At 43.7% G+C, this 27,847-nt stretch overlaps 1 protein-coding gene across 4 annotated transcripts in view; it reads left to right on the top strand.

The window, feature by feature from the left end:
* Window positions 1-2,131: 2,131 nt before the first annotated feature.
* Window positions 2,132-27,847, top strand: part of LOC110534498 (N-acetylgalactosaminyltransferase 7) — a 31,181-nt gene continuing 5,465 nt past the window's right edge. For 2 of the 4 annotated variants that reach the window (XR_016483895.1, XM_090187594.1), the window contains exons 1-6: window positions 2,132-2,437; window positions 3,460-3,908; window positions 23,674-23,840; window positions 26,308-26,438; window positions 26,643-26,722; window positions 27,085-27,572. Coding sequence is in view for 3 of the 4 variants with exons in the window: in XM_090187594.1 (XP_090043720.1) it covers window positions 27,343-27,572 (230 nt within the window). In the remaining variant the exon portion in view is untranslated. The remainder of the gene's footprint in view (window positions 2,438-3,459; window positions 3,909-23,673; window positions 23,841-26,307; window positions 26,439-26,642; window positions 26,723-27,084; window positions 27,573-27,847) is intronic. The other 2 variants (XM_021619377.3, XM_021619376.3) reach the window with 2 other exon arrangements.

Below are 27,847 nucleotides of genomic sequence, written 5' to 3'. Positions count from 1 at the left end.
ATCTGTAATAGCAAAGACTTGTATCTGGGGTAATAGCCTACCGAAATGTGGCAATGTTTTATAGTTATGAAAATACAAACCGCTAATCAAACAAGCCTGTGGCTTCCTGGTTTTGATTGCTCCACATCCGTGTGTCCGTCTACCTTTTCAACCTGCGTTCCAATTTCTATAAGATTGCATCGTTCTAGAAATAATAGGCATGTCTTACATTCAGTGTTGATTTTAGCATGTGAATATTAGTGGGGCAAAAAAAAAAAAAAGTGGGATGCATGCCAGCAAAGCCACTACACAACACAGCACACACAAAATACATGAATTACACTATAATGGTGACAAACAGCAGTCCCAACAGCAGTCTCAACACCTTACCACTGCTACACCTGTCTATCAGCAGAGCCTTGTCTGGCAGCGAAACAGTTCATTCAGCCTCATTTACTGCCTTTAAAAAAAACATAGCTGATATGGCTGACTTGTTTAAACTAATGTGGTTTCTACTGACAATTGAGATGTACCAACTATGGCATAAGAGGATGACAAGCGGATAAGAGGCCATCCGTAATTTTGATTAAGACATTAATGAGCGAGCTAGGGCGCACGTAGTCAATATATCTATTTGTTTAGCACTTTTGCAATGTACAGCAACAGAATTCAGAACATGGGCCATTCTTAAAGTGTTCTCCCTGTACACCAAGTCAGAACTGTAGGATAAATAAAGGGGGCATATAAGCAGACAATGAAAGCTCTTACAATATTCAATATTTCATTTCTCAAAAACAGGTTATAGGCTACATGTTCACCACCAAGTCAGATCAGTAGGTGAAATTAAGAGGTGAAAATAGATCAAATTATTAAGGTGAGGCAAATGGGCTACTAACAGCTTACTACACAACACTTAGTATTACTTTCTTAGCTACAGTATACATATCTCCCTGGCATATTACATAGTTTATTCAGCCACATACAAGACATTTCTGGACTCACCTTGCTGTGCTCACTTGAACAGGAAGGTGGCGCATCGGTCTTTTGTGGGCAAATTTTGTCATCAAACTTTGTCTTCAAAGTCTGGCATTCTCTGGATTTATGGTGCTTTCAAGACAACTGGGAACTTGGGGGGGGGGGGGGGGGTAGAATCAGGATGACGTCAGTGATCTTCAGTCATAGCTCTAGAAAGAGGTCCGAGTTCCAAATGTACAATTCCGAGTTGGTTGAAAGTTCTAAATGTATTTTCCCAGTTGTAGCTCGTTTTTCCCCGAGTCCCCAATTGTCTTGAACTCACTAAAGTCAGATGTTGTTTTCTGTGCGGCACAAATCAAGCTTCATTGACAGCATGACCCTTAATCTTAGACTTGGGACCACACAGCCACTCCACTAAATAGCAGGCTAATGATTGCTTTGCAATGCTTGCAGTTAGCGACTGATTCCTTCCAAACCACTCAATGTTGAATTTGCGATTTCCAGCTTGTTGTGTAATGTTCATGTCCAATGGGCAATGAGCACCGATACATTTTACCTATATTTTCTCTTAATTATTTATCTTCTTATGACAAGTATTAAAAAGGACTTGCCAGTAGATTGCCGACTTGATTCATGATGATGACTTATAGCTAAGATTTTGAAAGTATGATGTTGACATGATCAGTCCAAACAAAGATACTGTAGATAATGTGATTTGACGTAATTTTATCTGTGGCCAGTGACCTTCAGCCTTCTTGGATGGGCACTTCTAATGTAACTCTGTGGCAGCACCCAAGGAGCTTGAATTTTCTAGCTCTGCCCTTAGACTTGGCGGGGACGTAGTGGCCCCATGTGTAACAGAACACTGAGCAACGCTCCGTATTTTCTGCTGGCTTGCCCCACCACAGAAAGCACTGAGCTAGGCTGAAACACCTGCATTTTGGAGCTGTCTTAGTCAAGAAAACAAAAAAAGAGACCATGTTTGTATGCAGCTTTATTAACTCTAATGATATATTTAGATTTTTTTTACTTTGTTTTCAACTGATATGTGACAAGTATTAATGCCAAATAACATGCAAAACAGGAAAGCCCCCCTCAACAACAAAAATGAAGCTCAAAAGAGCCCCCCCACCTGCCCTGAATGACGGGTCGCCACTGCTTATATTACAACTTTTGCTCGCAGTAGGGCGGTGTGACAGACAGACAGAGAGCGCAGATAACGTTACATGCGGACGAGAGGGATTCAAATCAGGAGAGGCGCACGGTTGGCTCAATTTGGGATTCAAACTGGCTTTGGCAGGCAGGGGTGCCACGAAGTAACGAGGTTAGCTAGCACCTCGTAGATGGTCTTATTTTCAAAATGAGGTTAAGAGTTGGATTTATTCTTCGTAGTGTAATAGTTATTGCCACATTCTTAGGGCTTGTGGTGCTTTGGTCTTCCCTTTCGCCGATAGAGCACGACGAAAATCCCTTTGCTAAACGGGTAAGTATTCAATTACAACCAGCTTTCTATTGGTCAAACGTTCATTTTATATGTTTCATGTGTTTTGTTGTAGCTATGCATCCTATACAATTTTTGGCATGTAATTCTGGCTAACGTTCCCTAACCATGTTGCTAAAGTCGCTAACGTCAGCTAGCAAGCAAGTCTGAGTCGTTGTCATGGAGATTGTTAGCGTTTGGGTCTATTTTAGCTAGCCACTGTAACGTTAGAGTGCAAAAATGTCATTGGGACTTGATGACAGTCTTGCTGACTACCATTTGCTTATACATTTTGGTATCTAACGTTAACTAGTTAACCAGACAGCTAATGTTAACTAGCTAGCGTTCCTGCATTGAACCCCACTCATTCCGGAATGTCCGCTTGCTTTGACGACAATATCAAACATACCCGGAAGGCTTTAGTCTGGTAGCTGTCTCTCGTTAAAATTGTCTCCTGTTGCTCACGAATTCGACAATAGCTATCATTGTATGAAAAGACACCACCAAGCTTGTAAAACGTTGTTGAAATGACACGTAGCCAGCTGGCAAAACGAATGCCTGGAAAGCTAGCCATCTACGTTAATGCATCCCTGAAGCTAAACTCACACCTGTCAAGACTCGCACCGAAGCTGTAATTGTCTTTGTCGGATAAGTGATACTGTGTTAAAACAAACAATGCCGTGTAATTTATATTGGTTAGCTATGCAATGTTCCTAGCGATGTTTATTGTGAACCTCATGAACATAAACGCATGTGCATACCGTAATGTGGCCAGTGAAGGAATTCGACTTTAAGCTAATTGCTGGGGGACTAGTTAGCCAATTGAGCTGTCAAGTAGGGCAGATTAAGACCTTTGCTGATCCTGCAAACCTAGATTAAGAGCATCATCTGTTTAACCCTTTTACGCCTTGTAAAAGCTAGTAGCTACCGCTGTCAGCCAAACTTGCTTGATAATCTATCACAACCTCCATTTTAGGCCTTGGAAAAGCAATAGGCCTAGCTAATCTCTCTCTGATTCTATGCAGGAGGGCGATGCCCCTAACCTCTTGCCTAAGAATGACATTGCTGACCAGTTCAAACCCGTGGTCCCCTGGCCCCATGTGGAAGGGGTCGAGGTGGACCTGGACTCCATCCGACAGAAGAACAGAGGAGACGACAAGCTGGTTCCTGGCAAACCAGCCGGCGGTGCTCAGAACCAGCAGAATGTCATCCAGAAACAGTATGTCACCTTCAAGCCCCACACCAATGTCTACTCGGCACCCGTCCTAAGGAAGGGGACCCTGGGGAACTTTGAGCTTAAGGAGCCGGAGCCCCACGGGGTGCAGGATGGGCCTGGGGAGGGGGCGAAGCCATTCGTCCTGGGAGCGGAGTACCACGAGGCCGCCCAGGCCAGCATTAAGGAATTTGGCTTCAACATGGTGGCCAGTGACATGATCTCCCTAGACAGGACCATCAGCGACATTCGCCATGAAGAGTAAGTAGTGTAAGGCCTGAGCCCAATCCAGGCAGATAGACTAGGTGCTGGGTCATAGTATGATTTTTTAGACCTAGGCCTATTGGAATGGTTTGTGTGTTATTGCATTTGAATTGGAATGAAGAAGGAATCTGAGATTCACCATAAAGAGTAATTACAGTAGTAGGCCTTAGAGCCCAGGTAGATGACTACTGTATGGATTGGTGGTACTGTGTTGTATAGACTAGTAGTCGTCCCTATTAAGGATGTAGCTAGGCCTATCGGAATGGTACGTGTGTTAAGGAACTGTCATCAATTTAATGTTTTTTCTCTTCTAAATATGTCTCACTGGGTGTTCCAGTTGAATGTTACTTCATCGTTCCTTTCACAAATGTATTTTTTTAAAGATCAGAATGTGTCCATGGCTTGACATTAAGGTCTGAAAGGCACTTGCCCATCAGGCAAGTCAGGAGTCTTATTTTTTTGCCTGACGATTATGATCAATTGCCTGAGAATGTAAATAGTTAATTCACATGCCATACTAGCTGCCCTTTACTGACACAGGGGAGGAATCAAAGACCTGATAGAATAAATCATTTTAGTTATCAGCAAAAAATAATTATCAGAGCAGGCTCAAATTGCCGGACTGCCATAAATTGTCTGTCTTTCACTTAAACAATGGGGGGGAGGGAACCAGAAAGATCAGTTAGGCTATTGGAATTATTTTTACAGTTTTGGTTTCACCTGCTCAATATGGCAACCTAAGAGGAGGCTCAACTTGAGTCACCGTTCAGAGTTCACTTGCCTTAGGCAATAGGGCAACCTTTTATGTCAATCCTGGTACATGTCATTTAGCAGACACTTTTATCCAAAGCAACTTTGTCATTCATGCATACATTGGAATCTAACCCACTATTCTGGTGTCGCAAGCACAATTCTATCCCTGAAGGGCTGGTATGACAAGGGTGTGGGGCAGGGTTGGTTGTGCAATGTTAACAGAACAAAGGCCTTCCACCAGTCCAATAGAAAAGCAATTCTTTGGTAGTCAAACTATTCAGTTGGTCCATTATCAAAACCGTAGATATTGTGTGTCACAAATTCACACCTTGAGATCTGAGACGTAGCTTCTCTATTCTGTTCGTAGTGTTTGCGTCATATTGACATTTATTTTGAGGAGAGTTACACATGCTTACATTTACACACCAATTAGGTCTAGGTGTTCTATTGAAGATGTGTTTATCAAGTCATGTCTGTATCGGCCACATTCTACCCACTTAGAATGTGGAAATGTAGCATTCTTCTAATAATGGTAAGAATCATTTTATTTTTTGTATTTATTTTATTTAACCTTTATTTAACTAGGAAAGTCAGTTAAGAAAATTCTTATTTACCAAAACACATGACCTTTGTTTTGGAAGTGTTCAGAACAAAATTAAGGGTAGAGAAAGCTAGTTGGACACTAAGAAAGCTTTGTTGTAGAGCATTTAACACAAAATCCAGGGATGGGCCAGCTGCGTATAAGACCGTATCATCTGCATATAAATGGATGAGAGAGCTTCCTACTGCCTGAGCTAAGAATGACGCTAGGAAGAATGCTGGCTTTCTATGTAACACCTTGATTGAGTTATACACTGTAAGACGCATTGTCTGAAATGTGCTACTCAATTTATGACGAGGTAAGCCTATTGTACATCACAAATTATACGCGTGGTCTGATGGCTAGCAAAAAGGTTTTTCTACTAGTGTTAATTTTGGCAGCAAATGGTGACTGAAATATTTGTCAAACAACTATTTTTCAGTGGCAATTGACGAGACTATAACTGACAAAAAAAATTATTTCAGTTTACTAAGTGGACTGGGAAAGAGTTTTTGGAGCGATCACTTCACCTTCACTAACCTGCCTTTTTTAAGTAGCTACCCTTTGCCTGGTTGAGAAACACAAGCCCAAAAAAACACATTAATAATAAAACGGTCTAGGTGTGTTTTTCTCTCCCTTGAGTAGGCTATAGAAGAGTAGGCCATCTTTGAATTTGTAGTCTCGCTCAGCCCTCCCACCCTGGGACTAGTCCCTCCCTCTGCAACTGGATCTTGGACTTCCTGACGTATCGGCCCCAGGTGGTGAGGGTAGGCAACAACACCTCCGCCAGGCTGACCCGTAGCACGGGGCCCCTCAGGGGTGTGTGCTTCGTCCCCTCCTGTACTTCCTGTTCACCAACAACTGCGTGGTCGTGCACGACTCCAACACTATCAAGTTTGCTGAAGATATAACGGTGGTCGGGCCTGATCACTGACGGAGACAAGTCAGCCTACAGGGAGGAAGTCCGGCTTAGCAGTGTGGTGCCAGGACAAAAACCTCTCCCTCAACGTCAGTAAGACCAATGAGCTGATTGTGGACTATAGGAGAAAGGGGAGAGCATGCCCCCATCCACATCAACGGAGCTGTTGTGAAGTGGGTTGAGATCTTGGCGTTCATATCGCTAAGGACTTAACATGGTCCACACTAGAGATCGACCGATTGTGATTTTTCAACGCCGATACCGATTATTGGAGGACCAAAAAAAGCCGATACCGATTAATCAGACTATTTTTAATTATTTATTTGTAATGACAATTACAACAATACTGAATGAACACTTATTTTAACTTAATATAATACATCAATAAAATCTATTTAGCCTCAAGTAAATAATGAAACATGTTCAATTTGGTTTAAATAATGCAAAAACAAAGTGTTGGAGAAGAAAGTAAAAGTGCAATATGTGCCTTGTAAGAAAGCTAACGTTTCAGTTCCTTGCTCAGAACATGAGAAAATATGAAAGCTGGTGGTTCCTTTTAACATGAGTCTTCAATATTCCCAGGTAAGAAGTTTTAGGTTGTAGTTATTATAGGACTATTTCCCTCTATACCATTTGTATTTCATTAACCTTTGACTATTGGATGTTCTTATAGGCACTTTAGTATTGCCAGTGTAACAGTATAGCTTCCGTCCCTCTCCTCGCTCCTCCCTGGGCTCGAACCAGCAACACAACGACAACAGCCACCATCGAAGCAGCGTTACCCATGCAGAGCAAGGGGAACAACTACTAGAAGGCTCAGAGCGAGTGACGTTTGAGACACTATTAGCGCGCACTAACTAGCTAGCCATTTCACTTCGGTTACACCAGCCTCATCTCGGGAGTTGATAGGCTTGAAGTCATAAACAGCGCAATGCTTGACGCACAACGAAGAGCTGCTGGCAAAACGCACAAAAGTGCTGTTTGAATGAACGTTTACGCGCCTGCTTCTGCCTACGTGTATGCTCAGTCAGATTAGATGCAATGCAGGACACGCTAGATAATATCTAGTAATATCATCAACCATGTGTAGTTAACTAGTGATTATGATTGATAGTTTTTTTTATAAGATAAGTTTAAGGCTAGCTAGCAACTTACCTTGGCTTACTGCATTCGCGTAACAGGCAGTCTCCTTGGAGAAGGCAACGAGAGAGAGGCAGGTCGTTATTGCGTTGGACTAGTTAACTGTAAGGTTGCAAGATTGGATCCCCCGAGCTGACAAGGTAAAAATCTGTCGTTCTGCCCCTGAACGAGGCAGTTAACCCACCGTTCCTAGGCCGTCATTGAAAATAAGAATGTGTTCTTAACTGACTTGCCTCGTTAAAAAAGGTATAAAAAGGCATTTTAAAAATTGGCAAATCGTCACCCGAAATACCGATTTCCGATTGTTATGAAAACTCGGCCATTCCGATTAATCGGTCGACCTCTAGTCCACACACCCGCAGTCGTGAAGCGTGAACTGCAGCGCCTCTTCCCCCCCCTCAGGATGCTGGAAAGATTTGGTATGGGCACTCAGATCCTCAAAGTTCTACAGCTGCACCATCGAGAGCACCTTGAATGGCTGCCTCACCGCTTGGTGTGGCAATTGTACTGCCCTTGACCGCAAAGTGCTATAAAGGGTGGCGCGAACAGCCCAACACATCACTGGGGCTGAGCTCGCTGCCATCCAGGACATCTATACTGAACAAAAATATAAACGCAATGATTTCAACAATTTTTTTAAAATGGAGTTTTACAGTTCCTATAAGGAAATCCGTTAATTGATAGAAATTCATTAGGCCTAATCTATGGATTTCACATGACTAGAAGGGCGCAGCCATGGATGGGCCTGGAAGGGCATAGGCCGACCCACTGGGGAGCCAAGATCAGCCAGTCAATGAGTTTTTCCTCACAAAAGGTGTTTATTACAGACAAAAATTGTTCTCAGTTTCATCAGCTGTCAGGGTGGCTGGTCTCAGACGATCCCACAGGTGACGAAGCTGGATGTGGAGGTCCTGGTCTGGCATGATTACACAAGGTCTGCTGATGTGAGTCTGGTTGGACGTAATGCCAAATTCTCTAAAATGACATTGGAGGCGGCGTATGGTTGAGAATTCTCTGGCAACAATTCTGGTGGACATTCCTGCAATCAGCATGCCAATTGCACACTCCCTCAACTTGAGACCTCTTTGTGTTATGTGACAACTTCACATTTTAACGTGGCCTTTTGTTGTCCCAAGTACAATATGCACCTGTGTCATGATCATGCTGGTTAAATGAAAACAAATTTGTGCACAATTTGAGAGAAGCTTTTTGTGTGTAAGGAACATTTCTGGGATATTTTATTTCAGATCATGAAACATGGGACCAGTGCTTTTACATGTTGAATTTATATTTTTTGGTCAGTGTATATATCAGGCGGTGTCAGAGAAAGGCCTGAAAAATTCCCAAAGACTCCAGTCACCCAAGCCATAGACTGTTCACTCTGCTACTGTCCGGCAAACCGTATCAGGGCATTGTCTCTTGGACCAATAGGCTCCGAGACTGCTTCTACCCCGCTTCTAGCCATAAGACTGCTAAATAGCCAGACTACTAAATAGTCAATTAATGGTACCCAAACCATCTCACGCGGTCATTCTCACACCGACACAACACAAACATACATACTTTTACACTCATTTGCTGCTGCTACTGTTTTTTTTATCCTATCTATCTATCCTGATGCCTACCCTGCCTTAATGTACATATCTATGTCTAATACCTCTGATCTCTGTACATTGACCTGATACTCCTTGTGTATATAGCTCTATTCTTGTGTATTTTATTCCTTGTTTAGTTACTATTCTTTTTTTTAAACTCTGCATCTTTGGGAATGGTTTGTAAGCTAGTATTTTACTGTTACGTCTACACCAGCGTTATTCAGTGCATGTGATAAATGAAATTTGATACATTGAATTTCAATCTACAATGTTCATACTTTTTTCAGTGGAACGTGACCCTGTTAAAATTACCAGTAGCCTACATGCAAAAAGATTTTGGTGTGCACAGAAAGAAAAAGGGATAGCAAACAATTTGACTACTTGCCACTATGCTATATCTGACTGGGTAAATAATTTGTTCTGAGTTCATGTGGACCCAGTGACCTGACTTGAGCACTGGGCCCTGGACCTGAGCACTGGGCCCTGGACCTGAGCACAAGGGACTTGGGAAATCTACTACATCTCTGGGCAAAATAGTCATTCGCTCCCGTTCTACTTTTAGACCTCAATGTGGCTGCGGCGTCTGCGGAACGTTGATAACAATGACGTGACTGTGATGGAGGTGTGTAACCCAAACTACTTTGCCAATAGCCTGCTTTGCGGCACCATCTTGTGATTGTGCTTTGCGCTCTCAATTCAAAGGGCTTTATTGGCATTGCCAAAGCGAGTGAACTGGATAACAGTTAACAATACACTTACAAAAGTTTCAAGAATATACATTTCAAATGATATATTATGGCTATGTACAGTGTTACAATGTACAAAAGGGAAACAAAAATATTTATTGGTTGTATTTACTATGGTGTTTGTTCACTGGTAGGCCTTTTCTTGTGACAACGGGTCACAAATCCTGCTGCTGTGATTGCGCACTGGTATTTGAGAGTTATCAAAATTGGATTTGTTTTCTAAGTCTTTGGGTCTGTGTAATCTGAGGGGAAATATGTCTGGTCATACATTTGGCAGGAGGGTAGGAAGTGCAGCACAGTTTCCACCTCCATTTTGTGGGCAGTCTGCACAGCCTGTCTTGAGAGCCAGGTCTGCCTATGGCGGCGCCTCCCAATAGCAAGGCTCTCGCTCTCTACACTTGTCTGTTTTGTATGTAATGTGCAACGTCTATGCGGGCTGAATTGGGAATTTACATGGGCAGATAATTCGTATATAATATTCTTACTGTATATGTTTGTCATTTCTACTGTTGGGAAGAATAGGAAGTTATGCAGAAAAATGTTGGTAGAACAAAGCTATATGTTTGTGCACATGAAAATCGGATATATGTTTGCTGTAAGTTAGCTCATTGTGCAAATGTATTTGTTTTCGATAAACATTGGAGACGGTTAACAATTTAATCTAAGCCAATCCGGGCTGTTTTGCCTGATTTAGTTGCTCACGTGTCGGTTTTGTTGCTAAACAGCCAACCCGTCTATAAAGAATGAGGGGAAAATATATCAGTTGCTTGGCGACATGGACAAAAATCCATATCATGATAAATTGACTGAATTATCACTAACAATGAGTTGAACGATTAAATGTATGACATACTTTTTTTACATTTCCATGAACTACTACTCTCAATGCTGTACCTATCAGTTGTCCTGTTTTAGCAATCACCTGTGTTGGGGTAATGCCTTAACCTGTTACTTTTATACGTAATCAGACTGCTTTTTATGAGTAACGGAGTGAAGTAACGCGTTTTCAAATTGGGCAATGTTAGTTAATTTATCAAATGATGCCTGCGTTACTTTCAGATCTCTACCCGGGCGTGTTTCCATGATCCGATCTCAACTTGTTTCCTCAGTTAGTTCTTATGCGAGCTGAGAGGCTGTTTGGAGAAATGTCATGACAGCTGCTGTCCATAGAATTGTATAGAGGGCGCACCTCTGATCTTTGCCATTGATCCCTTTTGTGATGGCAAAGCCCATAGCGGGTTTTCCTGTCTAGTGGAAATGGTCCCCTCTATACATCTCTATTAGTCTGTAACCAGACCTGGCGGCTCGTGAGATTTTGACTAAATACAGTGCATTTGGAAAGTATTCAGACCCCCTTTTCCACATTTTATATCAAATAAAACTGAAGTATCATATTTACATAAGTATTCAGACCCTTTACTCAGTACTTTGTTGAATCACCTTTGGCAGTGATTGCAGCCTCGAGTCTTCTTGGGTATCGCGCTACAAGCTTGACACACCTGTCTTTGGGGAGTATCTCCCATTTTCCTCTGCAGATCCTCTCAAGCACTGTCAGGTTGGATGTTGAGCCTCGCTGCACAGCTATTTTCAGGTCTCTCCAGAGATGTTAGATTGGGTTCAAGTCTGGGTTCTAGCTGGGCCACTCAAGGACATTCAGAGACTTGTCCCGAAGCCACTCCTGCACGGTCTTGGCTGTGGGCTTATTGTCGTTCTCCTGTTGGAAGGTGAACCTTCATCCCAGAGCACTCTGGAGCACTTTTGTTTTAAATCAAGGATCTCTCTATACTTTGCTCTGTTCATCTTTCCCTCAATCCTGACTAGTCTCCCAGTCCCTGAAAAACATCCCCATCGCATGAAGCTGCCACTACCATGCTTCACTGTAGGGATGGTGCCAGGTTTCCTCCAGATGTGACGCTTTGCATTCAGGCCAAAGAGTTCAATCTTGGTTTCATCAGACCAGAGAATCTTGTTTCTCATGGTCTAAGAGTCTTTAGGTGCCTTTTCGCAAACTCCAAGCAGGCTGTCATGTGCATTTTACTGGGGAGTGACTTCTGTCTGGCCACTGTACCATAAAGGCCTGATTGGTGGAGTACTGCCGAGATGGTTGTCCTTCTGGAAGGTTCTCCGATCTCCACAGAGGAATTCTGGAGCTCTGTCAGTGACCATCGGGTTCTTGGTGACCTCCCTGAGCAAGGCCCTTCTCCCTCTTTTGTCAGGGTTGCCTCGGGTAAGCGCAATGCCGCAGATGGTACCCCAAATAAAAATGTGATTCACATTTTCAAACAATCCATTTAGATTTTCCAACAGGGCAAAACATTTGGGTGATGTTTTTTTTCTCTCACCTGAGTAGCCTTGTTTCACTGCCAAAAATAAAATGTAACCATCTAGTGTTCAGCTAATTAACAACACAATGTCAAATACAGGAAGCCTAGTCAAATAATGAACATCCAATCACATTAACCATTACTCTCTCGCGGGAATTCCACTAACACGCCGTATGTAGCCAAATGTAGCTGCTGCTCCTTCTGTCTCAAATAGATAAATGGTTTTAAAAAAGTAAGGCCCGTGTCCATAGACACGTACGAGCTCTACTGGTAGTACTGCTACTACCAGCAGTACTATACCTGTCAACAACAAGTTGTTCTGCTTCCACGAGCACATCCAATGCTAGCATCAGTAATTCTACATTCGTTGTTAACCCAGCTAGCACGGACACTGACAGTTGTGAATCTGATGCACCCGAAGAGCTACTGCCACCTTACCCAGGAAATGTCTGAACAACAGACAGGGACGTTGGACCATTGAAGAGGTGCAAATATGATGAAAACTACATTGATTTGGGGTTCACTTACATTGGGAGTAGTGCCTTTCCTCAGCCACAGTGTGTTATATGTGCAAAAGTACTGTCTCACAACTCGATGAAACCTTCACTCTTGCGCAGACATTTAGAAACGAAACATGCCAATTTGAAGAATAAACCACAGGAGTTTTTTTTTGCAAGAATTAAGAATACTTCTGAGTAGTAAGACATGTATAAAAGCAACAGATACCATTTTAATAAGAATGAGACTAAAAGTGTCTTATGTGGTGAGCTACTGAGTGGCTAGGACAGGCAAACCCCATACTATTGTGGAGGACTTCATTCTTCCTGCTACTGCTGATATGGCTGTGACAAGGCCCTAAAAAACTATACAGACCATGCCTTTGTAACCATGTGAAATGGCTAGCTTAGTTAGCGGTGCGCGCTAAATAGCGTTTCAATCGGTGACGTCACTTGCTCTGAGACCTTGAAGTAGTGGTTCCCCTTGCTCTGCAAGGGCCGCGGCTTTTGTGGAGCGATGGGTAACGATGCTTCGTGGGTGACTGTTGTTGATGTGTGCAGAGGGTCCCTGGTTTGCGCCCGGGTATGGGCGAGGGGACTGTCTAAATTTATACTGTTACACCTTCATCAAACAACACTGTTTCACGACGCATCAGTGACATGGCAGGAGATGTTTTTGAAACAATTACTGCTTTTGCATACAAGCCAGTGAATTCTATGCGTTACAGCTGGATGAGTCAGAAGTGGCGGGGCTGGCACAGCTCCTAGTATATGTCCGTTACTTTTATGGGGGGGGGGTCAATTTTTAAGGAAGGCATCCTCTTCAGGAAACCAGGACAACAGGAGAGGACATTTTTATAGTACTGGACAGCTTTGTGACATCAAATGGACTTTGGTGGTCAAGATGGGTTGGTATCTGTACTGATGGCACAAAATGACAGAGACATAGTGGAGTGGTAACGTGAGTGCAAGCAGTTGCTTCTGACGCCACTTGGGTACACTGCAGCATCCACCGAGAGGATCTTGGGTACACTGCAGCATCCACCGAGAGGATCTTGGGTACACTGCAGCATCCACCGAGAGGATCTTGGGTACACTGCAGCATCCACCGAGAGGATCTTGGGTACACTGCAGCATCCACCGAGAGGATCTTGGGTACACTGCAGCATCCACCGAGAGGCTCTTGGGTACACTGCAGCATCCACCGAGAGGATCTTGGGTACACTGCAGCATCCACCGAGAGGATCTTGGGTACACTGCAGCATCCACCGAGAGGATCTTGGGTACACTGCAGCATCCACCGAGAGGATCTTGCTGCCAAGTGAAGTACCTGACAGCTTTGTTAAAGCAAGGCCCCTGAACTCTCGTGTATTTTCTGCATTATGCAATGATATGGGCAGCGACCATGTAACGCTTTTACAACGTACAGACGAGCTTAGTTTTTAATTTTACTGACCATAATTTTCACTTGTTTGCGTGATGAGTTTCTCACACGACTGGCCTATCTGGGTGATTTGTTTTTTCTCGCCTGAATGATCTGAATCTAGGATTACAGGGACTCTACACAACTATATTCAATGTGCGGGACAAACTTGAGGCTGTGATTTAAGAAGTTGGAGATCTTCTCTGTCTGCATTAGGACAACACACAGGTCAACACAAGGACAACACACAGGTCTTTCCATCCATTGTATGATTTTCTTTTGTGTGCAAATGAACTCAAGCTTACGGACAATGTGATATAGCGAAGCACCTGAGTGAGCTGGGTGCGCAATTATTCAGGTACTTTCCCGAAACGGACGACACAACTGGATTCGTTATCCCTTTCACGCCCTGCCTCCAGTCCACTTACCGATGTCTGAACAAGAGCGCCTCATCGAAATTGCAACAAGCGGTTCTGTGAAAATGTAATCAAAGCCACTGCCAGATTTCTGGATTGGGCTGCACTCAGAGTTTCCTGCCTTGGCAAATCAGGCTGTTAAGACACTGATGCCCTTTGCAACCACTTACCTATGTGAGAGTGGATTCTCGGCCCTCGCTAGCATTAAAACTAAATACAGGCACAGACTGTGTTGATAATGATTTAAGACTGAGACTCTCTCCAATACAACATAACATTGCAGAGTTATGTGCATCCTTTCAAGCACACCCTTCTTATTAACCTGTGGCGAGTTATTCACAATTTGATGAACAAATAAGGTTTTATATGTAAGACGGCTAAATAAAGAGCTAAATTATTTATTATTATTTGTTCCCTGGTCCTATAAGAGCTCTTCCTCACTTCCCACGAGCCGGGTTGTTACAAACTCACACATTCTTACATGTATTAAACATATCATATATATAGTGGGTGTGGCAGGCTTACAATGATGGCAAAAAAACATTTGAGAGTGCTCTGACTTTGGTGCTAGAGGGGGTAAGCAGCTGTAGCTGTTCAAAGGAGAGCTCTACGGACAATTCCTTCAACCTTAAATAGACAGGTGTGTGTCTTTCCAAATCATGTCCAATCAATTGAATTTACCAAAGGTGGACGAGATTTAATCAAGTTGTAAATATCTCAAGGATTATCAACGGAAACAGGATGCACCTGAGCTCAATTTCGGGTCTCCTAATAAAGGGTCTGAATAGTTATGTAAATAAGGCATTTCTGGATATTTTTTTTTTTTATACATTTTTATAGAAATTCTAAACGTGTTTTTGATTTGTCATTATGGGGTATTGTGAAGATTGAGGAAAAACATTTAATAAATTTTAGAATAAGGCTGTAACGTAACAATGTGAAAAAAGTGAAGGGGTCTGAATACTTTCCGAATGCACTGTAGGTAGGAGCAGCAGCTCATCTTGGGGCGGCAGCGTAGCCTAGTGGTTAGAGCGTTGGACTAGTAACCGGAAGGTTGCGAGTTCAAACCCCCGAGCTGACAAGGTACAAATCTGTCGTTCTGCCCCTGAACAGGCAGTTAACCCACTGTTCCCAGGCCATCATTGAAAATAAGAATTTGTTCTTAACTGACTTGCCTGGTTAAATAAAGGTAAAATAAAAAAAAATCTTTGGTAGAGCACTCGCCTTGCTCCCTATGACTGTCAAACAAATGGTGAGATTTATTTTTTTATGGAAGTAATGCAAAGTAGTATAGTAGTAACGCGTTACTTTCCCCACACAACAATATTGTAAAGTAGTTCATTAAACAAAAATCATTTTAATATTTATTTTTCAAGTGACTTATCCTGTTAGCTGCATTATTTAATTTCAAACTTCACATTTCTCTACTTTAGTGTAATTATCAATATCTGTAAAATGCCTTCTAATTTATTTCCAGCTCATCACACTAGGCCTATGTATACTGAACAAAAATGTAAGCGCAACATTTTAAAATGTTGGTCCCATGTTTAATGAGCTGAAATAAAGAATCCCTGAAATTTCCCATATGCACAAAATACTTATTTCTCTAAAATGTTGTGAACAAATTTGTTTACATCCCTCTTAGTGAGCATTTCTCCTTTGCCAAGATAATCCATCCACCTGACTGGTGTGGCATATAAACAAGCTGATTTTAGACAGCATGATCGTTACACAGGTGCACCTTGTGCTGGGGACAAAAGGCCAGTCTAAAATGTGCAGTTGTGTCACACAACACAATGCCACAGATGTCTCCAAGTTGAGGGAGCGTGCATTTGTAATGCTGACTGCAGGAATGTCCACCTGAGCTGTTGCCAGAAAATGTAATGTTAATTTCTCTACCATAAGCCGCCTCTAATGTCGTTTTGGAGAATGTGGCAGTACGTCCAATCAGTCTCTCAACCGCAGACCACATGTAATCATACCAGCCCAGGACCTCCCATATCCGGCTTCTTCACCTGTGGGATCATCTGAGACCAGCCACTCTGACAGATGAAACTGTGGGTTTGTACAACCAAAGAATTTATGTACAAACTGTCAGAAACCGTCTCAGGGAAGCTCATCTGCGTGCCTGTTGTCCTCATCCGGGTCTTGACCTGACTGCAGTTCGGCATCATAACCGACTAGAGTAACAAAATGCTCACCTTCAATGGCCACTGGCACGCTGGAGATGTGTACTCTTCACAGATTAATCCTGGTTTCTACTGTACCAGGCAGATGGCAGACAGTGTATGGCATCGTGTGGGAGAGCTGATTTGCTGATGTCAATGTTGTGAACAGCGTGCCCCATGGTGGGGTTATGGTATGGGTAGGCATAAGCTAAGGACAACAAACACAATTGCAATTTGAATGCAGAGATACCGTGACGAGGCCCGTTGTCGTGCCATTCATCTGCCGTCATCATGTTTCAGCATGATAATGCTCAGCCCCATGTCGCAAGGATTTCTACACAATTCCTTGAAGCTGAAAATGTCTGCATACTCCCCTAACACGTCACCCGTTGAGCATGTTCGAGATGCTCTGGATCGACGTGTACGACAGTGTGTTGCAGTTCCTGCTAATATCCAGCAACGTCACACAGCCATTGAGGGGTGGGACAACATTCCACAGGCCACGATCAACAGCCTAATCAACTCTGTGAAGATGTCGTGCTTGAGGCAAAATCGTGTTCACACCAGATACTGACTTGTTTTCTGATCCACGCCCCTACTTTAAAAAAAAATGTATCTGTATTTCCAGTTGTGAAATGTGTGGTTTAGGGCTTAATTTATTTCAATTAACTGATTTGTCTTTATGAACGGTAACTCGTAACGGTAAAATCGTTGAAATTGTTGCATGTTGCGTTTTAAAAAATATATTTTTGTTCAGAGTCTATCAAAGCATTGGTAAAACTATGCGAAGTGATGGGAATCCCTGTAACAACGCTGGTTAGTATGCATTGATGGAACTCTTAAGGTCAGGTGACGATGTAATAACATGAGGGGCAGTCTACCTATGTGCCAGTGGGAGCCCTACCATAGAACATCAGCGTATATACAGAAGAGCAGTCCGGCCAGCCAAAACACACGCAACAACATAAATCCAATTGACCTGCATTATGGCTTTAGTTTTATATCAGAGCAGATTAGAGAACAGTCATAGCAGAACAAATGAGGAATGGAGGCTAGGCTGTCCCGTGGCTAGGTCAACCCAAGGTTCTCAAGCTGAGGGGAAACCTTTTGGATTTCATTAGCATGGAGTTGTTTTGGATTCAGTGTATAAACGAACGTATCAGATCACCTACTTCTCCTGACCCTGGAAGTAGAATGCAGCTACAGATAATTTTCATTATTGGAGATGTGTGACTGATGGCCTATACTATTGGGATAGGGACATGTTGCCAGTGGTCTGGTTCTTGATAAGACTGTTACGTAGGTTTTATTACGGTACACTAGCTGGTTACAGTGTTCTGTAGAGTTGTTTGTGTAGCAGTACGTTTCAGGTACTGAGTGAAGTTTGGTATAATGAATATCTAGCTGGACAAAAAGGAGCAGTCGTAGGTCAAGTTAATCGCAAGTCAATCGGGTTTATTACAAGTTGTAACGGAGACGCCTCCAGCACAGAGAATGTCTAACTGGCCTCTTGGAGACGGGCCCTTTTTTCTTCTAATCAGATGGCACCAAATGTTCTGGAAACACCAGACCGAGAGGCTCACAGTTCAAAACCAAGGCAGCGGCTTTGTCAGCTGCTACAGAATCGGTGTCCACAGAAGGTCATCAATACAACCGTGAATAATCAGTGTGTCCTTGTACCTCCAGTCTGGCGTCAATCACTATCAACCGATATGAGCATAATCCATAACAAGTCTAGTGACCAACTCCCACCTTGAGTGTCGCAACTAGAACACTGGAAATCTGTGTTACAGAAATATGCTAAACATTGTGTTAATCACTCTTAACTAAATATGATCTTTAGTCCTCTTTAATTTTCAAATTATATAAGGCCAAACCAGAAGGGAACAACTGCCCCCTCTCATTGAAGCCATGGAAGTTCAAGGCAACAGTGGTACCGGAGGCATTTGTTATCAGAACTTAATTCCCCAATATAGTGAATGTGGAAAAAATGCCATCTTTGTGGAAAAACATTTTTGGAAGACCATGGTGCTTCTAATACACCAAATGTATGTCCTTGAACAATTTATTATAATTTTTTTGATCGCACACACAAGTATAAGGGTAATTTAGTTGCTAATGGCAGCCTGCAGTACCCCGGTCGGTCTTCAACTTGAGTTACTCGATGAGAGGGAGCAGCGTCACTTCCTGGAGTAGCTCAAATGTTTCAGGTTATGTCTTCATGAGACGCCATCTTAACAGACTTCACTTGGCTTCAATGCGCTATTGAGTCTTCACATACGAATGAATGGTGTCACCTCATCGTTTTGTCTGTGTGCACACATTGGGCCACACACACTGTAACTGATTAACTCACAATGGACTAATATTGTGTGGCGAACAAACAGGCGAAGGTGTATTTCTCCAGCCTTTCATCTGGCCGCGGGGCCCAGTGGGAACACAAAGGGCACCTTTGAACAGTCAGCATGAGACAGGTTGGACGCTACAGTACAGACTTTAGGTTATGTGGCTGGGCTGCTGACACCCCACGTGGACTTTACTATAGCCTAGTCAGTATGGGAGATAATGGATGATAGACTAAAGAACATGATGAGTGATTGTGGCTGGGCCCCATTTTTTGGGGTTTGGTGCTTCCTAGGAATGTAGGACAACCATACTGTCGACTGATTACATTAACTGTAGTAGGTGTGAGACTGTTGCTGCACCCAGACCAGGGGTGGAGTGGAGGGTGAATGTCTCTTGCAACTTTCTCTTTGTGAAATGGCATTAACCACTACATCACTGCCCCAGACCGAACTGTTGATATTAGACTGCATTTCCTAGTTGGTCTACATATGTAAACCGTTCCATGATATATGGGCAGAACATTATTCCGTCAGTTTGAGGTTGACAGCCATGTGAACTGCACCGTGTTAGAAAAATAGGACTCATGTGGACTAACCAGTTACTGACAAAGTGCATCACTTGTTGTGGCTTGAGCTGCTATATACAAAGACGATCCTGATTGGCACACTGCTATTCACGCCTTTCTGTGGATCAGTGCACAGCAGATGTAGGCAAAGGTGTCACTCACTCCATTAGGGGGGCTCCCGAGTGGCGCAGCGGTCTAAGGCACTGCATCTCTGTGCTAGAGGCGTCACTACAGACGGTCTGGGTCGAATCCAAGCTGTATCACAACCGGTCGTAGTTGGTAGTCCGATAGGGCGACGCACAATTGGCCCAGCGTCGTCCAGGTTTGGCCGGTGTAGGTCGTCATTGTAAATAAGAATTTGTTCTTAACTGACTTGCCTAGTTGAGCAAAGGTTACATAAAAATGTAAATAGTAATACCCTTTTAATAGATGTTGCCGATCATTTGTCAATATTTATTTAGCTTAATCTGTGTTTGATTACAGAAAACCCACGTGGCTGAGTTGGATTGGTTGTACTTTAGTTGTGCAATCAGGATGTGAATCGTCTCAACACAGGACCTGTTGTTCCGGGTTTGGCCACAAGATGGCCCAATGCAGTCACTATTGAGCAGCCTTGTCCATTACACTTAATTTTAGCCCGTTCAGGACATTGGGTAAGACTGCAATTCAGTGGCAGGAACTCTTGAGTTTCATGGCAGATAACGTTAGACATTCTCACCTCTGCAGAGGGGCTGCATGCTTGGCCCCAGTCCCATAACACGTTGGGAAGAAGCCAAGGATGTTCAGTATTTTCACCACAGCTCTGGCTCAGCTGCCCTCCTCCAGATGCTGTGTGAGTAAACAAAAACAACTCTCTGATGAAGCGCAAGCCTGTATCAATTAGACTAGTCCCGAGACACGGCCGTAGGTCTACAGATGGAACTAGTTGTCAGCCTGGTGTAACTAGTAAACCGGTTAAGCCTCAGTCTTTTCTGCGCTGAACAGTTCATATCATGTTTCTGCAAAATCTGAATGTGTCCAATATCCACACATGACACTAGCAGTACAACACTTAAGTTGTGTAAGCTTTATGAAAACATTGACATTACACCGTTAGCCTCCTCCCTTAAATCACGACTTTAAACACTTAATAGTTTAGTGCTGTGGTTTTCATAACTTTTCTGTTGACAGAGCATAGGCCTGTTTATTTAGGATGCGTGTGGTACTTTACGTGTGACTTGGCTGTGGCCTACGTGTTCCAGGCTTCATGTGTGGTTGAGAGGTAGGTTAGTAGCGATCTGTCATACATTAGTGTTTCTCTGGGAGGGTGACTGCGTTAGAGCTGCCTAGCCTGGAGGGATCCTGTCAGCAGAAATGTGGTGATTTAAGATTTCTGCGAGGCGCTTCACTACAAGGCTGCGGCGGTGTTTTATAGGCAGGAAGATGGCTGACCTTCGCTCAGCACAGGACCCTCTTTCCCTCTACACACACGAGCATACACTTGTTTTAGCTCTCTCCTTCCTATACTATTTGTCAGGCGCGCACACACACGTACTGAAACTCACATGGAGCCCCTAGAGCGACAAGTAACCTCCACAGACTGAGTTAAGGCACCGGTGTTATTCATTAGTGTTGCTCTTGTCTTCCCCTCCGTAGAGCTCGGCACAGAGAGAACTGTTGTCTTTATAGACGCGTGATGAATGTTTCCACACGCAACGATCACTCTTCAAGCCTCCAGTCTGCATCCTGACTGATATGTTGGCTAGTAATCTTAGCTAAATTTTGCGTCATTTATGTTTACGTCGTCTGTCCACGAGATGAGTTGGCGAAATGCTTGCAAAAGTTTTGGAAGTTTTGCAAATGTAATGCCATGTGGAGAAATTCATGACCTTTTACCAAGAGTAGGTCGTGCAGTGTGTTGTCATGCTGAGAACTAAAGTCTCTGGAACAGACCTTCCCTCTCACACAACAGCAGCAACCCAAGCCATTCAACTGTGTCCGCTCCCTTGAGTTAATTAACATCAGGTCCAAGACCATCACTGGTCTATGCTTCTATTTGTGTTGTTTCAGATGGGAATGAGCGAGGCTTTCGTGGAAACTCCTCTAGGCTAACCGCTGTTCTGCAATGGATCCCTGTTGGACTTTTTTCTCTCCAGAAAATACTTCACACTGTCAGAGCAAATTACCCATAGTCCTGGTGAATATTCATGAAATGAAGTGCAGCAACTTCAAAAATTGTTCTCAAATGCAGTAGATTTGAATACAGCCATAGAGCTTACCCCATGTGTAGACTATTGCACGGTGTTTACAAGAAGCTGATATGACTAATGCTTTCCCCCCCTGCCCTTCGAACTCATCGACGCCTCAACTCAAAACACAAGCCAGCATACTGTAGCTGAAGGATAAAGCCATTAGTTCCGCTGTTAAACACGGAGATGGGTTGGGGATGGTAAGAGCACTGAATCCCAGTTCAGTAGAAGATCCCCCTCTAATCTTTTCCTTCACAACTTTCTATAAGCCTCTCCAGGGAGACTTCTTAGGTGGCACCCTATTCCCTATATAGTGCACGACTTTTGACCAGAGCCCTATGGGTCCTTTTAAAAGTAGTGTACTATATAGGGAATAGGGTGCCATTTGAGATGCAACCTGTTTGTATTTAGTGCCTCCCTCTTTTGGCCTTTCCTAGCCTTTTATTTACTGTTGTCCAAAACCTCCCTGTAAAAGTGAGTGACGTGAGGAGGTGCATGTGGATCTTTATCTGTTTTCAAGCCTAGGGAGGCTGAAAGACATTTTCCCTTAATGGAGCTGTGAGCTCTCAGGTTATAAAGGTTTGGTCAAACAGGACTGTAATCTGAGGTGTTTATCTGAGTGTTGGTGGGTGAGAACCAGGAGGACAGGCCAGAACAGGAGCTGTTCCGCATGTTACTGCAGGGGAGATGCGATGTGAGCAACACACACACTAACACAAGGATTAACATTTGCAATGCAAAACACATCCAAAACATACACACGTCACAATGCACACAAACCAGCCAGGTGTTTCTTAGAAAGAGAACATTTTATATGCCAAATGTTATAATCATCCTAAACAGGAAGGACAGGTAGGCAGACCTGTGTGATTCACCATAAATGAAACCTCCCAGAGATGCTCTATAAACTGTTCTCAGTTCAGTCTCTAAGCCTTAACAACCCCTCCCCGATACTCTAGATCTGCTGTGCTGCAAACTGTTTTCAGTTCAGCCCAGACCTGACCAACCTCTTACTTCTCACTCCGTCCTGAATTCCGCATGTCACTGATGATAACGCTCACAATTCTTGGGTCAAGTGACCTCAGACGCCTTGATGCTCCGTATTTTCCTTTCAGGTCGTCGCCGAGGCAGATTGCTTTGCTAGCGACAAGGGCTCAAACCAAGGCTAAAAATAGACCCTCAGTATGCCACACCAGTGTCTGGCCCGGCCTCTCGCTCTCTCACACACTCCGCTGTATTAACAGGGCAGTTGGATGGCTAGTTGTAGGGCAATTGGCTGGCTTGAAGCCTATACGTAGGCATGGCATGTGGCAATGGGAGGTAGTGAGTACTGTTGTTTTTGCAGTAGAAGAGCAGCAGAGGCCTATAGTGAGTGAGTACGCTGAGAATGAGGAAGTGGAGTCCAGGACACACACACAGCGCACTCTGCCAGAGGAAACCACACAAAGCAGGGTTGCTTTCCTGCCTCACAGATGGTCTGCCTGTGGAGGGGGGAGGGGATTGGGGGTTGTGACAGAGGCCTGTCACAACCCCCAGAACTCTGGGTAGACACAAAGGAGAAAGAGCTAGCCCTAAGCTCAGCTGCCTATCATGTGTTGGAATGGATCTAGCTAGCAGCAATTGCTGGTGAAGCTAAGCTAGCCAGGGCTGTGTCTATTCTGATGTCTTCAGATTGCATAGTGGAATCTGTTGTACCTTTGGCCCCCTTTTTTTGTGTGTGTGCAGTCCTATATCACTCCAAAGCAGTTTTTTTCTAAATGTATGAAATGCTATACTTTTATTTTTATTTTACCTTTATTTAACTAGGCAAGTCAGTTAAGAACAAATTCTTATTTTCAATGACGGCCTAGGAACAGTGGGTTAACTGCCTGTTCAGGGGCAGAAAGACAGATTTGTACCTTGGGGTTTGAACTTGCAACCTTCCGGTTACTAGTCCAACGCTCAAAATATGTTACTTTCTAGCTTCTGAACCTAGCCTAAGCTATAGAAATATTCCCTGTTATTCACTACATGTACAGTATGTATGCCTACAGCCATTTTAATTATTCTTCTCCTACTGTAGGTGTAAGTACTGGCACTATGACGACAACCTGTTGACGTCCAGTGTCGTCATCGTGTTTCACAATGAGGGCTGGTCCACCCTGATGAGGACGGTCCACAGCGTCATCAAGAGAACGCCCAGACGATACCTGGCCGAGATCGTCATGATCGACGACTTCAGCAACAAAGGTAGCATTGGTTTGAGTACTAGTAATTACAACACAGGGTTTTGTCTTGTACCAATATTGTCTTATGAACTAACGCTCGCCCCCTTACTAGCTCTGACTTTGCTGACAGCTACTTTATTGATGTACTTACTGTGATGTGTGGTTGTCCCACCTAGCTACCTTAAGATCAATGCACTAAGTCGCTCTGGATAAGAGTGTCTGCGAAAGGAATTGCATGGAAATGTTTGTTCCATTTTGAATTAGCCAATCAGGTTAGACTAGAAGGCTTCATGACATCACTCTGCTGCAGTGTATCAGTGCTTCACTGCTGTACTTGTACATTTCCTCAGATACAAGCCTTAGTGCATAACATGTCTATTCTTGGTTTAAGGTTAAGAGCACCCTGCTTTGTTTCAGCTAGGCCAGTAGATGACTACAGTTGGCTGTTAGCTTGGGACCCCCACTCCAATTACCAAGTAAAACACCCAGCAATTGAATCCGCGCTCTGCAACAACACTTTGCCATTGTCATGCTAAATTATCACTGGCTATGAAAAGCATTGGAGTGGAACAGCCTTTCGCCCCCAGTGTCTCCCTTAGTCTTGCATTGTGAGGCCCTGCCCAAGCAATGGAACACCATTCAGTTGTACTGTGAGTGCCTAGTCCACCATTCAGATGTAGAACTTTGAGAGCCTAGTCCACCATTGTGAAAAGCTGGCTGAGTAATTCCCTTGAAGCGGGGGCACCACAACACCAAAAGATGGGTAATGGACACTGACTTCATGAACACATCAAGAGCTCAGACAATTCATCTCATTAAGCATGCAGCCTGCTACTGATTGCTATTACCAAAGCCTGTTACAGTGTTCCAAACCATCTGCATGCTATCACAAGCACTTCATTGCCAATAAAGCTATAGTCTGGCCATTGGAAACAAGGTTTTGAAGGAGAAAGATGCCATGTTATTGCTCAGGTTTCACATCAGTTGTTGCACATTTTGTTCTACAGCAGGCAGCCACAGACATTACACAAGTAATTATAAAGGTTGTGACTAACTCACAGACCGCAAGCAATATATAGCAATGCCAGGGGCTCATCGTCGTTGCACCTCTGACGTTATGGAATTAAACTCAAGGTTATGGTTTATAAAATATTATTCTGGGGTTGATACAGAAATCTCTTTATAGTTAAAGCATGAAACGGTCTTGCTGCTGATAGGTACTTATCACAGTGGTAGGCCGTGCCTTTTCTTACTACAACAAAAGCGGTACCTGCTTCGTGCCGTTCCCGGTAGCGACGAACCTGCCGTTTTTACTTGTAGAATTGCAATTCTCGTCAGTGGCCAACAACTTGACTTTGAGCCGATCAGAGAGCACAAACCCCCACGTGGGAGAGAGAACAGGAGTGACAACAAAGATGGGAAGAGGGCGTTTTCTCCGTACAGCCACAGTTAAATGTCATGAGCCAGTCACACTTCAAATGCAATGTAGGCTATGGGATGTTAGCTAGCTAAGTGCACAGACTCAATGCACACAACACTAAATATTTCCTGCGAGCTAGCTAACCACTGGAGCAAATATTGCCATAAGGAAATCACAATGGATTAGTTTCCATGAAACCGCTGCCTGTGTTAGCTGCAGTGTCCTTAGCTAGCTACACTACATTACCAAAAGTATATAGACACCTGCTCGTCGAACGTCTCATTTCAAAAACATGCTGTAATAAAAAGCCTTCTGGGAAGGCTTTCCACTTGGAACATTGCTGCGGGGACTTGCTTACATTCAGCCACGAGCATTAGTTAAGTCGGGCACTGATGTTGGGTAATTAGGCCTGGCTTGCAGTCAGCATTCCAATTTGTCCCAAAGGTGGGATTGAGGTCAGGGCTCTTTGCAGGCCAGTCAAGTTCTTCCACAACGATCTCGACAAACCATTTATGTTTGGAACTCAGTAGTGAGTGTTGCAACTGAAGACAGACTATTTTTACTCACTTCAGCACTGCGGTCCCGTTCTGTGAGCTTTTGTGGCCTACCACTTTGCGGCTGAGCCGCAAAGCTGTTGCTCCCATTTCACAATAACAGAACATACAGTTGACCAGGACAGCTCTAGCAAGGCAGAAGTTTGAACTGACTTGTTGGAAAAGTGACATCATATGATAGTGCCACATTGAAATTCACTGCCAATATTTTGTCTGTGGAGATTGCATGGCTTTATGCTCAATTTTATACACCTGTCAGCAACAGGTGTATGTGTAGCTTGCAAATATGCTAACGTCAGCTTGGGGATTTGAACTTGCAACCTTCCGGTTACTAGTCCAACGCTCTAACCCCTAGGCTACCCTGCCGCCCCACAGTGTCAAACAATGCTTATGTCACCTTCTGGTTTAGAGTATTTTAACAGGACTGACGACTTCAAGGTCTTTGCTGTGTGAACAGGAGATTGACTACCGACACTAAAAGTAGGTTTAATCTCACTGTCCCTGTCGGTCTCCAGTGCACCTGAAGGAGAGACTAGAAGAGTACATTAAGCAGTGGAACGGCCTGGTCAAACTGCACCGCAATGAGAAGCGAGAGGGCCTCATCCAGGCTAGGAGTATAGGAGCCCATGTAGCCACCCTGGGACAGGTAGGTTACAGCTACTCCATCACCTCTACACTTACTGTGTGTGGATGAGACAAAGGGGGGGGAATAAATGGATTGATCTGGAGCCACTAATATAGATTGACATCCATATAGATGGAAAGGTATGGAATGGCAACAACTCCTATGTCAAGCAACTGTTCTCTCCAGTGTCTGACGTGTTTGGCCACTGTGTCCTGTCGTCTATAGGTTCTTATCTATTTAGACGCTCACTGTGAAGTCGCTGCCAACTGGTACGCCCCTCTGGTGGCCCCCATATCCAAAGACAGGTATGAGTGGTCTGCAGCTGTGATTTTTGAATATTTCTACTTCATATATGACTTGTTCTACTGTAATAATGAAAAATATTCTGATCCATCGATGAACGGTGCAGGTCATGAATCCTCTACCAGAAACATCTCTGTATTATGTCACAGCATAACTAGTGATATACATTGACGTATATACAACCTAATTCACGTGCAGATAATTGTATTGAAAATGTATAGATGGGTGTATCCATCCATGCTGAATATGCAAAACTGTTTATCTATGCTAAATATTGATCAGTAATTAATATCCATTTAGTGCAGTGGTCTGCCACACTGTAACATTGTGTGTGTGTGTGTGTATTCTCATTGCCTGTTTCCAGAACGGTATGCACTGTACCTCTGATAGATTATATAGACGGCAGTGATTATACCATAGAGCCCCAGCAAGGTGGTGATGAGGACGGGCTGGCCCGGGGAGCCTGGGACTGGAGCCTGCTGTGGAAGAGAGTGCCTCTCTCCAGCAGGGAGAAGGCTAAGCGAAAGCATAAGACCGAGCCTTATCGGTAAACATCCTGCTACCATCCATGCCCATCTAAAACCCAGATGTATTGTTTGTTTCCCCCCTGTGTGTGTGTGTGATGCATGAAACCCACCCTCCATCTCCCCACCGGCTGTCCCTACCCAGAACTGTGTGCACGGTCCCTCTCATAGACTCCATAGAAGGCCAGACATTCCGAGTTGACCCACAAGGGGGAGGGGACGAGGATGGCTTTGCCCGTGGAGCATGGGACTGGAGCATGCTCTGGAAGCGTGTGCCCCTCACTAGCAGGGAGAAGGAGAAGAGATTAACTAAAACTGAGCCCTATCGGTAATTTATCGGCACTAAAAAAAAATCTGCCCTGCTTGCAACATCAACCTCTGAGGCACTAGAGTATACAATATGCTGTCTGCATGTGCAGTACTATTTGCTTGGCCTTGGCTTGCTCATACTACTGCTTGGCACTTCTCTATAGTGTATAACTAACTGTATGCTGACTGAAACACAAGTGCTACCTCATATAGTGGTCTATAGATGTAACAATAATCAGAAAGATATGTAATACCCATTAATTACCAACTGTAGCACTCAATGTGGTTTATTAA

The sequence above is a fragment of the Oncorhynchus mykiss genome, chromosome 10 (genome assembly GCF_057628025.1).
Source record: "Oncorhynchus mykiss isolate SJ-2025 chromosome 10, ASM5762802v1, whole genome shotgun sequence".
In the NCBI taxonomy this organism is placed as follows: domain Eukaryota; kingdom Metazoa; phylum Chordata; class Actinopteri; order Salmoniformes; family Salmonidae; genus Oncorhynchus; species Oncorhynchus mykiss.
Note: the sequence above shows the minus strand (reverse complement) of the source record. Positions and strands in the feature narration are given on the sequence as shown.